The 12,587-nt window shown below is 38.9% G+C and overlaps 1 protein-coding gene across 3 annotated transcripts in view; it reads left to right on the top strand.

The window, feature by feature from the left end:
* AFTPH (aftiphilin) overlaps window positions 1–12,587 on the top strand; it is a 42,867-nt gene that overhangs the window by 4,644 nt on the left and 25,636 nt on the right. For all 3 annotated transcript variants that reach the window (XM_042882794.1, XM_042882797.1, XM_042882806.1), the window contains exon 2: window positions 6,931–8,737. In XM_042882794.1, coding sequence (XP_042738728.1) covers window positions 6,962–8,737 — 1,776 coding nt within the window. In that variant the 5' untranslated portion in view covers window positions 6,931–6,961. The remainder of the gene's footprint in view (window positions 1–6,930; window positions 8,738–12,587) is intronic.

Consider the following 12,587-nt stretch of genomic DNA (forward strand, 5'->3'; position numbering starts at 1 on the left):
GATGTTGTTTCTGTCATGAGGATCTTGCTCACGCCATCTCTTGTTATTTTATGTTTCTTTATGGGTTTTGATGGGTTGCTTAACTCAGCTTTGCTTTCAGAATAAACCACAATTGAGTGGTTATTCATTGTGTTGCTAATGTACCCCTTAAGTTCAAGGAAACATTCTAATCTATGATGACCTTATTTAAATTTTACAAATCTCAGTTATTTCTTTACTTAGCAATATTCTTTGTGGTCTCTTTTTTTCTGTTTTTTTTTTTTTTTTTTTGGTTCTATAAAAGAACCAAACACGCTATTTCAAATTTTGCCTTAGAAAGTACACAGACAATGAGCTATTTAAACCTGCTTTGGTGTAGTGTAATTACGCTGTGCTTTTTGCTGCTGTTTCTTTGTTAGACTCTCTATTAATCTACAGAAAGGTAATGAACAGTGATGTGGCTCAGTGTGAGGGAAGCAGATATTGTTCCCTATTTCCTACAAGAAAATAATGGGATACCCTGGTTTGACAGCATTTTGAAAACCGAATTAATGACTTGAGGTAAAAGCAGCGTGTGAATTTTCTTCTTATAAATCCAAGCACTATCAAAGCTTAGATCAACTACTACTGTAATCTTTTTCAGCTTTACGGAGTTCTCTTTTCTCCCTTCTATTGCATTGTTTTAAATTAAGTCAAATCACGTGCTGAAATGCTTATGTCCTTGGTTTTAAACCAAGAGCTGCTGTAACAGAAATTAATCTGACCAAATTGATTAGTGTTGTCTTTTCTTTAAAATAAAATATTGATATGCCATTATAGGTATACTGATAAATTACATTGACAGCATGACTCTAACAGTGAAATGCTAAAACTTGTGAAATTGCTTCATAATGAGTTCTCAAAATATGAAGAAACACATGAAATTAAGAAGTAGTGTTTCCAAGCAGGTGGGTGGGTTTTTTTTTGTTTGTTTCTTGGTACTAAGTAAAAGATAACAGAAGATGGAGAAGACGATTCTTTATGATGTTGGGCAAAGTATGGCATGAGAAACCGATGGCAATCCATTATCACTCTAAGAATGTAAACTGTATGATTCAGAGAAACTTGCTGACACTTGTCAACACTGACCGGGAGTAAATGAATCCCATCTAAACGGGAACAGCTGGATGTGTTCTGATTCTTTGCTTCTATCTGTGGGGTCTGCTGGCTAAAATCTGGATTGTTGCATGTTACAAACAGGAGAAATATAGCTGCTCTCTTATGTGCAGATAAAAGCTGTTCCAATTTCCCTCAAAGGATAATCCTTACTATGTCGCATGTTGGAAAAGTTGGTGTATCCATCCAGGTAAATACTGAAGTGCACATTAACTACTTAGCTGACTTTTAGATCTGGGAGCCAATTCCCTCGGAAATATGGAGAAAATAATGTGTCACAGTCGTTGAGATTGTTGTCATTGTTTCAAATTCTGCTGCTTGAGTAAAACACTTTTGCAAGTGAACAGGTTAATCACTTGAAATACTGGTTTTACAAAATGCTACAGCCTAACAGCACCACTGATAGAGCTCTGAGTTGGGTGCAGAGTTCTGCACTACAAAAGATGAAGCCACAGTTCCAGCTTTTAGCCCTCAGTTGAGATGCCAGACAAAGCAGGGATTAACATAGGGAATTAAGGAACAAAGTCATTGTTCTATGAGACCTATGGTTTATCACCAAGTTAATGTTTCGGTGAATGGCGATGAATTGGATTCATCAGTCTGTGGTTGGTGGGTGGAACACTTTAGAAAGTCAAGAAAGGGGATCATAATTAAATCCTTTCTGAAGGAAACCACGTGAAGGCTAAGAATTCCTGTGCTGTTTTTTTATGTTGTGTGGAGAATTGGGAGTATACCCCCATATAAAAAATTCATCAGTAATTAGTCAGCCCGAGGGCGGGGGAAGACTGGTCTGACTCTTCTTCCTTCTGATAAGCATGTAGTTTGATAGTTGTTCAGGTGCAGTAAACATCAATTAAATTGTATCAACGTAACCTTATGCTCGTGCATAATACAGATTCATACAGACTCTTGAACATGAACTTTTAGAATGCATCTGTAGCATCATGGCAAGTAATGGCTTTCAAAAAGAATTTGATAAGCAAGGCCATGCAAGTGGTCATTTGGTTCATAGGGGTTAAACTGATTGAACTAACAGAGGATGTGGATTTGAAAATCTCAGAGCTTTGATGGTTTAAAATTAACACTCCTTTGCAGATCCTGTTTTGGCAACTGCTCCTCAAATGTGTGGAGCAGAGTGCTGTGCAGTGAGACTGCTGTTGTGTAAATGATGCCCGTGATGTTTTCAAAGTGCTTTGAAATGAAAAATTGAAGGAATCGTCTTCTGTGTGGCAGAAGGTGCAGAAGGGAAAATGTTTGGGTGATCGGAAGTCTTCCTGCAAGTTTAATTGGGCTCTGGCAGTCTGCTTCAGCCCCAGGTCACCTCAGCTGTGCTTTCCCCTGGTATTGTCAGTGGTGGTGCTTGTTGCCCCCATGTTACTCATTTTGTTTCCTGAATGTTGACATGTTTTTTTGTTTGTTTTTCTTTTTTCTTAAAGTTTATCCTCTTCCTTAAGAATTTTCTGAACTCTTTTATGGTTTATGTCTAGGTGAGGTGAACAGAGTAATAAAGTAAACCATCAACAAAAGAACATGGGTAGAGTTGTTACAACAGATAATGCATGGAATTAGTTCCAGTACAGGCATGAGAACTTGTGATGTCAGATGGTGGAGCAGTAACTAACACAGAATTGACCGTGATATTTCATATAACACAAGTGACAAGCAACTTGTATATGCCTATAAATGTAAAAAGGCTTTAAAAGTAGGAAAAAACAAACAAACAAACAAACAAACTTACATTGATACGAATGATGATACCTTCTCTTTTTAATGGGTAAGCTCCAAAGTAGTTTTTCAAGGTCTCTGACTCACTGTGTTATGATACGACTTTAAGCTTCAGTTGTCCAGGCTTCATCCTGTACATCCTTTAGTCTTGGGTTATGATTGGTGCTATTTAAATGGGAGGGAAGGGGGGAAGATATGGGCCAACTTTTTTATGCATAATTTAGGAGGTTTCTCAGCATCTTGCCCATCTAATTCCTATACATCAAGCTACAGTAATCTGGGTTGGCCGCTGAGCTACTGACATCTCTTAGCTGAGCAGATGAACTGCAGCTGAACCAGGTCTCTTCGGAGATTTCTGAGAGCTTTAAGCCATGACAATACAATGTGAATTTGTTTTATTACTGAACCAACAAAACTGCACGTTGGCATCACTGTCTATGAGCTCTAAATGCGTGTGTTTGGTAGCTGGAAGCAAATTCCTATTTGTATTGTGTACTTTCTCCTGCCCTACTTGTGACTTCTCATCAGTAAAATTAAGAGCTCTGGGACTGGGAAAGCTGGCCTGCCTGGATTTATGTCCTTTTTACTTAGATGTAACTGCTCGTGTGATTTGGTTATTCTAAAACTACTTCAAATGAAGGAAAGTCTGGGATTGTATCCATTTGGAGTTCTTTAATGTGTATGATACTTGGTCTTTATTGCTCCTACCACACTGAAAACTTCAACATTGGGTCTTGCAGACTTCAGGAATCTGGTTTCTAGATCAAGTGAGTTGTCTTTCTAACTTCAGCTTGTGTTAACACAAGCATCTGACCTTTTAAAACACGTTATCTTTTATAGACTAGCTGTTTGACAGTAATTGAAACATCTAGAGATTTTGTTTGGGTTTCTGCTTAAATTCCTGTGGATTTAGTTGCACACATAAATCTTTATTTCCAGTATAAATCAGTGGTCTGTAGAACACTCATCTTCCGTTTTAAAATCTGTTCTATCTTAACAAAAAGCTTTAGAGATGTCTTTTGCAGAGCTTGTGAATCTGCCTAATAAAAAATAAGATGTGACAATGTGATAAAATTTAGTGGTGAGGCTGCATTAGCTTTAGTGACACTAATTGGTCTTGGACATGGAGCTCAGAAGCAGATTTCTTTTTTTTGTTGTTCTTTTTTTTCTTCTCTCTGTTTGTTTGACAGAACTGTTATTTTCACCTTCCTTTATTTCAACCATTTCATGGCTTCTCTGCTTCTCTTCCAGCTCCTCTTTCTTTTGGTTTATATCTCATCAGCACCATCCCTGGAATAACATTGAGGATTTTTTCATTTCAATAAGTGTTTTCCTGCTTTTGTAGTGTCTTCAGCTTTGTGTAGAATAACAAATGCTATGTCAACTGAGTTTTCCAAGTAACTGTAAATACTCTTGTTAAATTCCAGGAGGTTTGATAATGAATTTCTACTGAGATTAAGCTGGACGCTTGTTAGCTGAGAGTTATGAAAGATGATTTCACATATTCCTATACCCCTGTGTGTGTATATAACCAAATCAATCTACTTTTTTTAGTTTAAAAAAAAAAACCAAACCCTCCTTTTTCCAGGACCAGTGGCAGGAATTGGGATGAGGGAATTCCATTCCAGATGGACGCCATTTTCTGTCCCTTCCTGTTATTGTCATTGTGTTACTGAAGAGCTACTGATTTGTGACCCCAGGAGTTGCAAGCTCCCGATGCAGTGCTGGTACACTGTGTCCCCTGCAGCACTGAAGAGCATTTTCCCCAAAATCTGGTGCCTTGAGATGAGCACAGCTGGTAAACCCCCACATCTTTTGCCTACAAAAGAACAGTCAGCACTTCCACTGCGCAGGACATTTCTTTGTGTGTAACTGACAGCTCTTCCTCTGCAGTAAAATATTCAGGATACAGTCGTAGTCTGGGTGCACTGGATGTTTAATCTTGGGGCTAATGATTGACTGCACTGAGTTTTGGAAATGTGGAAGTAAAGAGGGAATGACTGCTTGGATAGTTGCAAAGAATAAATGCTGTTATGGTATTTAGTGGATGGAAAACCCAGAAGTTTTAAAAGTAAGCAGGTTGGAGCTATCTCAATGTGAACTCAAACTCATGTTCCACAGGCATCTTGGAATGGATCTTTATGTTCACGTGTGACACTGAACAGTAATTGCTAAAGCTTGATGTAAAACACAGTGCTTTTGGCTGCTGGAGCCTCTGAGATGTGAGAGTGAAGCTCCTCACAAATACCTTATTGAGCAGCTGGTGCTGAGTAAGCCTATGTGGGAGCTTGTTGACAACTTAAGCTTTATTCCAAACAACACTTCTCTGCAGTCTTCAGTTTCCATGTTATGTTACAAATTACTTCTTGGTTTCATTTTGATAAGCAGGCTGTTTTATAACTTAAGGGAAGAGGAAAAAAAAAAAAAAAAAAAAAAAAGGAAGACAAAACACAAAGATAGGATAGATAACCTTAAAGTTATCGGGCCTCCTTGACAACAGAATTGTTGGGCTGAAGTGCTGTGGCTTGTACTTGAAAAGAACTGCAGAGCTTCATTTGTTGTTATGCCCTTGGCTTGCTATTGTTTAGGTTCTGTGCTAAGTCCTTGGCCAAATACTTTGGTATTGAGGATTCTTGTTTTATTTTCACTTCAGGAGTGCTGTGAAGTCTGCACTTTAGTAATTAGAAATTCAATTACTTGCTATTTATAACAGTTTCACTTTCTTATTTTTCTATAGGTATTCCTTAGTATGTTGTTGCGATTTATTTATATGAATGTCATTTGGAATGGAAAGAACCCAGTTGCAGATCTCCCTCTATGGGCTCTCTGTTATAAACCACTTAAGTGGTGTGTACAGCTGTAAATATGTAGATGGTGTTACTTAGTCATTAATCATGTGCAATAGTGGAATAAGTCCAGCCTATTTTTTGGAGGCTGGGGGAAAACAGTTCATATCTTGACTGTGCCTGGAGTAGTTTGCAATGTTGAGTCTCCATCTGTCTATCTAGGCCACGGGAATGCTTTCATACTTAGTTTTTCCTTTTGCATTTAAATATTTTATGGGAAATCTTGCTCCATTCTGCTTTTGAGAATAAACTTTGCTGGAGAAGTTAGCTTTGCTCTGGGCTTGGAAGGTGCTTACTGTGGCTTTTTCCAACTGGGGGTTTGTAGGACAAAAGCAGGCGGGTGGCAGCAGTTGGGGGCCAGCACGCTTTGGCTTGGAGTTATGAAATCCAAAGAACCTGATAGAAATCCATGAACAGGTAGAGACTTAAACAGTCAAAATCACAGCAAGCAATTATAATGGTAGCTTCTCCCAGTGTTCCTACGTTGTTTCAATGCTTGTGGAAATAGCTTTAGGAATCTTTGAAGCTGCTGTCTGAAGGTGTCTTAAGTACGCGATTGTTGGCTGTCCATCAGGTTGTTTAATTACTGTCACACAGTCAACTGAGGGCACAACTGTGTGTGGGAGAAAGTGGACCAGGGCAAGTGGCTATTTCATGAATTGCTGGTGACAACAAATTGGCAACTGGTGGATTAAAGCTCAACTTGGTTGCATTATTATACTGCACAACAGTTTAAGATAAATATATTTCATGTTATGGTGTTTCAGTGCTGTCTGCCGAGAAGTGTAGTCATGTAGTTGTTTACAAGAGTCTTGAAACATCCTCGGTAGTTTCCTTGTGACTTCTAAAACAGGAAAATTGCTTAAAAATGAGTCTGAGGAATTCTTAGCACCACCTTTATAATGTGCTTTATGTATCCTGTAGAACTGCTGCTGAAAGATAGTTGTCCTAGGCTTGAGCTGAGGCTGCCATCCTTTTTTTTTTTTTTGCCTGTCTTATGTTGTAAGCCTTGCTTGGCTTCTTTGTAGAGAAGGAAAACAGTATCTTCAAATATTGCAAGTTATGCATAAACGTTCTGCAGATATTTTACATAGTGGTATCTTATCTTCCTTTCTTGTCAAATATGAATGACATTTACCTACACATGAACTTCTAAAATGTGAAACATTTAACAAAAAAAAAAAAAACATGATCAGAATTCCAACAGTTTTTTTTTCTTTTACAGAAATATATTAACTTTGGACTGGAACTAAACAATGGAACCAGATATTATTCGAATGTACTCCTCATCCCCTCCACCGCTTGACAATGGAGCTGATGATGATGATGAAGACGAATTTGGAGAATTTGGAGGATTTTCTGGTGTGAGCACTGCTGGTGTAGCTTTTGCTGATTTTGATGCAGCAGACTACAGCCATCCAAAGGAGGAATTTATACCCACAAATCATTTTATACCCCTTCATGATTATTCTGACAATGTAGCTAGCATTGCAACTTTCACATCTGTTAAAAATGTTAAAGACTGCATTGCAGAGCTTCCTACTTCTCCTAAGGAACTTTCTGATGCGTTAGCTACTAGTACCAGCAAAGAAAAATCTAAGTTTAGAACTTCAGGTACTGCTTTTGATGTAAGTTTAGAAGACGTAAACAAGAAAGGGGAACAAAGAGAGAACACTGGGAAGTCAGAGGGGTTTTCTTCTGATGTTAGAACTGATATAACAGTTGAAAGCCAAGATGAGCAAATAGATGCTTGTAATGGTGAAAAACTTCCATGTCTAGAGATTCTAACAAATGGATTTGCAGCATTGGACCCTGTAAATCCTCAGGGAACAGAAGATCTAGACAACATCAGTGATTCAAAGGGACTAAAAACTGTTAGCAGCTATAGTACTGAGCTAAGTTTGAACTCAATTCCTAGCTCAGGTGAAGGTTTTGCAGATTTTGCTACATTCTCAAACAGAAAAACAATCAATGTAGGGGGAACAGGGCCTACAATATGCACCGTTCTTAGTGAAAGAGACTCTCTGAACATTCAGGAAAACAACAGAATAAACAGAGCAATTCATACTGAAGAAGAGACTTGTACTGCAGAAGTTAGCTGTGAACAGGATTCCTCAGCACTGGAAGGTAATCAATTTACTATTTCTAGTACGTTTCAAACAACTGGAAGTTCAATATGCACTACTGAAAATGGAGAAAACAATGGAAGGAGAAAACAACGTGATGAGGAAAATGGCAAAGATTTTTCTCAGCTTGATGGTTTTTCAGGAACAGAGGACATCAAAATTAGTGAGGTTGAAACCTTAAGCACTGATCTCCAAGGAGAAAACGTGGGCGATTCTGAAGAAGTTAAGAATGGTGGAAGCAGTGCTGAAGTTGTAGCTTGCTGCATCACACACGATGATGACTTTGGTGATTTTGGTTCAGTCAGCAGTGCGTCTTCTGCTTTCATTAATGCTCAAGAATCAACAGATGCTTCAGCTTTAGAGAGAGCTTCAGAACAGCCTGCACTTGTTAGCCAACGTAATGATGCATTTGGTGAATTCAGGGACACAAGTACTGTTTCTCAGCTGCCAGCAGAGTTGGATCAAGCTAACCTAAATCAGACTGCTGACACTTTAGAATGTGATGCTACCAGTAAAACTTCTGGCTTAGACTTCCAGCATACTACTGAGGTAGAAAATGGCGATGATAGTGAATTTGGAGACTTTGATTCCGTGCCAAAATCTCAAGATGAGAGCCTTGCTTTTCAGGACTCTGACGACTTTGCGGACTTCAGTTCAGCAGGTTGTAACCAGGCTACCGACTGGAATGCTTTTGAAGATGAAGAAAAGGACAGCTGTTCTTGGGCTGCCTTTGGAGATGAGCAAGCTGGCGAGTCTCATCACAGAAAAGAGACGTGGCAGTCGCATAGGACAGATACATCTGCAAGGAGTGATGGCCTGGTATTGCACAAGACTGACAGTTTTGCTTCAGTGTCTTTCCAGGGAACTACCAGTAAGCAATCTCAAGAACCAGCACCTTCAGTTCAGGTAAGGGTGTTTCTGATTTTGCTTGCTCAGAATTATTCTGCTTTTCTGCATAAAGCTCTTCCTGGTTCCTGCTTCTGCAGAGAACAGATGTTTGGATAGTCCTTATTTGTCTTGTGGGAGAGTTTTAATTTGGTTGGTGAGAAAGGCTGGCATGTAATAGTATGCTGCATTTACTTCTTTTATCTTCTGCACTATTACTTCCTGCAGGAAAAAAGAGCTGGGTCTGTCGAAATTTGTATGCATTTGTTCTGAAAATTATACGCAGTCCTTATATAAACTGATCAAAGTAATAAGCCATCATAAGCATTTCAGAGTCTGCGATAGCTCTTCCTTTGCTTCGTAGTTTATGGCTTTTTTGGGAGTTCTCTGATGTTTCCTTCTCATTAAACAGGCATAAAATAAGCGTCTGAAAGCTGGGGCAACTAGTTCCCAACTTTTTTTCAGCACCATTCTGTACTGTGTTTGCAAGTATCTGATTAAAAATGATGATTCAATTTGTTAATAGTTGTGCTTATTTGCTTAGAGAGCATGATCAGAAGGCATCTGACTTTGCAGGCCAGCGCTGTTGCTATTTGTTTCAATATAGTCAGTGAGGTGATGATCAAATATAGCCTCCTGTTCTGTCCCTAATAGTCCAACTCCTGGGAGACTCTGTTATGTCAGTTATGGTGAGCTCCACAACACTGCAAATCGATAACTTCTTGAAGATGCTGCTGTATCCAGGTGTGAAGTAGGATCATTTCTTACCTCCTAGGTTTTCTGCCTTAGCTGCTAAATGTGTATTAATTCCTTCTTAGGTCTTTTCACAAGTCATCTTTGAGATCTGTGCCTGTTCACTGATAGATACATTTTTATAAGGATTTAATACTACCTTATACAAAATTTAAGGCAACTTGGCTTTAAAATTCTGGTTCTTTTTAATTAAGTCATTCCAGGTGAGTAGTTTAAAATATATTCTCTTTCCCCCCCACAGAAGGGGGGTTGAAAGTAGAATAATCTTTGAAGTCTCTTTCAACCCAGACCATTGTATGATTTATACTTTAGTCAGCAGGGACTATTTGGTTATGAAGTGATACTCTGTCTTTCCTGCAAGTGAGGCAGTACAACCCAGAGCTTACTGACTTGCTCTAGCAAGCTGCAGAGGAAATTGAGCTGGATAGTTTTCAGTGATGCAACAGTTACCTCAGCCTTGCAACAAATCTTAGTTGCTACATTATTTATCCATTAACTCTTAAAAGCAATAGTTAAATGTTTTGAAAGCTTATTTTGTGTTCTGCGATCTCTTCAGGTTTTCAAAAGGCCTTTCCAAATCTGCCTATGTTAAATGCTCTGTTTTAATCCAAAGAGCTGCAGTTTGGTATTTTGGAACTAGAAACACTGCCTTGCGTGTTCTGGCTATTGGAATGAATTGAGTCAACATCAGCCAACATGCAGCCCCAGTATTTGGAGTGAGGAATAATAGAAAAGTGATCAAAATCTGAGTTTAATTTTTCTTTGTAATGATTAAAAGATGTCGTTGAGGTCAAGCCACAAAGCAGAGCCATTCTGAACTGCTTGCAAAGAGAGAGAAGTAGTGCATGTGCTGGATACTGGAGATAGATGTGAAAATTGAAACTTTGGCATATGCTGCAGGTGAACTGGGATCATTTACAAGATACTGTATACACTTAATCTGTAATGCTGAGGCTAAAAGACTCGTTGTGGCGTGGTAGTGCAATAGTGCTAAACAGTGTATAAACAGAATGACAGACCTTTGCAAAAGCAGAAAACTGAAAAGTATGCTTAATCAGCAACATTGCTGTATAAATGTGGAAGTGATGTACACAGCAGTGTTCATCCTTCCAGAGAGCAAATGAAAAGAGTTTACCAGTAGCTGAAGTTTCCTCATCGTTTGTCTCCACTTATTTTCTTTTCTGTTTATGCATGGCTTTTTTGCTGGATATGAAGGATAGAGCAGAATGTTGTGTTTTCTGATAATAAGGTTCATGTTAGTCCAGCTGTTTTAAAAACTGTAGATTTTGAATAATGTTTAATTAATAAAGTAGACTTTGCTTGAATTCAGCTAATTAACCTAGTTTTTCCTCATAAAATATAGAATATAAAAGAAGAAAGTAAGGGGAAAAGGTCACAAGTAACAACCTAATGTAGTAACTTCTAATGGCAAAGAGATCATTAGGCTTTTCTCCTTTGCCTTTGGACTTAGAGGCTCTCAGAAACCTCCGTATGATTGGAAATGTGATGTATGTAGTGTGCTGAGCTGCTCTTTTCCATAGCGTTAGGTAATGGTAGGGTAAGTAATAGTATAGGATCATAGAATGGCTTGGGTTGGAGTTCCAGACAAGTTCCAGTTCTCCTGCCACAGGCAGGGTTGCTGGCTGCTCGATCAAGTACTAAATTGGTTTGCTCAGCACCCTATCCAACATGGCCTTCAACACTCCAGGGATGGACATCCACCACCTCTCTGAACAAATGGGGTTATCACATTTAGTTAGAATTACAGAAATATGTAATCCATTAGATTTCAGCTTCTGTGGCTGGAGAACACAGATATTACAGTCTGTTGTTTGAAGCCATCTTAATACTACTGTGTACCTACTCACACAGTGTTTTTCTTCAGCTGAAGATAAACATTAGTTTGTTCCAGTATAGCTGCAGGCTTGAGTTTAGTCTAGGCCTGCTATTGAGTTTGTTAAAACTGATTTAGGATGTAGTTGTGGGTGAATTGGTTGATGCTAACGAGTTTTGAGCAAACCTATACTGTACTTTATGCATTAATCTCCTTTATGTGACCACATAGCATGTGTTTACAGGGAACATAAAGCTCACAGTGCAGCTTCTTGCATGAGATAGTGCTGAGCATTAGTCAGCTGAGGGGGTTATTCTGCAGTACTGTGTTAACAGTATATATAGGATTAAGCAAAGCACAAGAACAGTTTTTACCTACAGTAGTCATGGGGGTGGGAGAAACGACTGCACAGCTATGTTCAAGGAGTACAAACATTTCTAGTGGAGGAGGAGATGAGCAATGGTTTCGTTGGAAGACTGAAAGTCTTCCCCGATTCAGCTGAGAGTTAACAAATCTAGAAGAGAGAGAAAAGGAGAGAAACGGCCCTTAAGTGAGGTTTGAGAGCCTGTGTGCTGGAGCTCTTCCTCTTCAGGTTGATCAGTGTGCGTGATGTACAGTTACTAAGCCACAAATGTACTTCAAGATGAAGCAAACTTTGGACTGCTGTCATGTTGAGATTACTTTGTGTTGGCCAGTGAGTGGAGGGTCGTCCTCTTGGAGAAAAGTAACTTCAGGGCAACTCCAAGCCTGGTTGAAAAATGACGCTGCCACTGGATCAGAATAGCAGGACTGACTGAAATAAGGAGTGAGTTTTATGCAGTCTAGTGAGGGAACCATTAAGCATTTTCTGCATTCATGGAAAATGCAAGGCTTGCTCCATTCCTCAGCTGAGGGAGAGGCCTTTCAGCCAGGGAAAGGAGACAGATTCACATTTCTACACTTAACTTCCCTGTGGTGTATAACTCTTGCATCAAACAGTGAAAGAGCTGAGAAGTCTTATTCTTCCCATGGCCACTAAAATTTTAGATTAGCTTTGTAGCCAGGCGAGGAGCTTTATAGTTACTGATTAAACATGTTTTTGGGGGAGTTACTTAGAACTGCCACTCTTATAACTCTTATAGTTACAATATAGTTAACAATTTACTCCTTTATTGGTGAGTTTGTTTGTTTAGCTCTTGTGGCAATATACTTGATTGAATAACTAAGTAGCATTCTCATGCTGACTTGTAAATCTTAGTTTAGGACCTCTATTTCCATTATAAATTATCTAGTAATAAATGAATA

This window comes from Lagopus leucura, unplaced genomic scaffold, assembly GCF_019238085.1.
Source record: "Lagopus leucura isolate 7727_CA_CO unplaced genomic scaffold, USGS_WTPT01 Super-Scaffold_73, whole genome shotgun sequence".
NCBI lineage: Eukaryota > Metazoa > Chordata > Aves > Galliformes > Phasianidae > Lagopus > Lagopus leucura.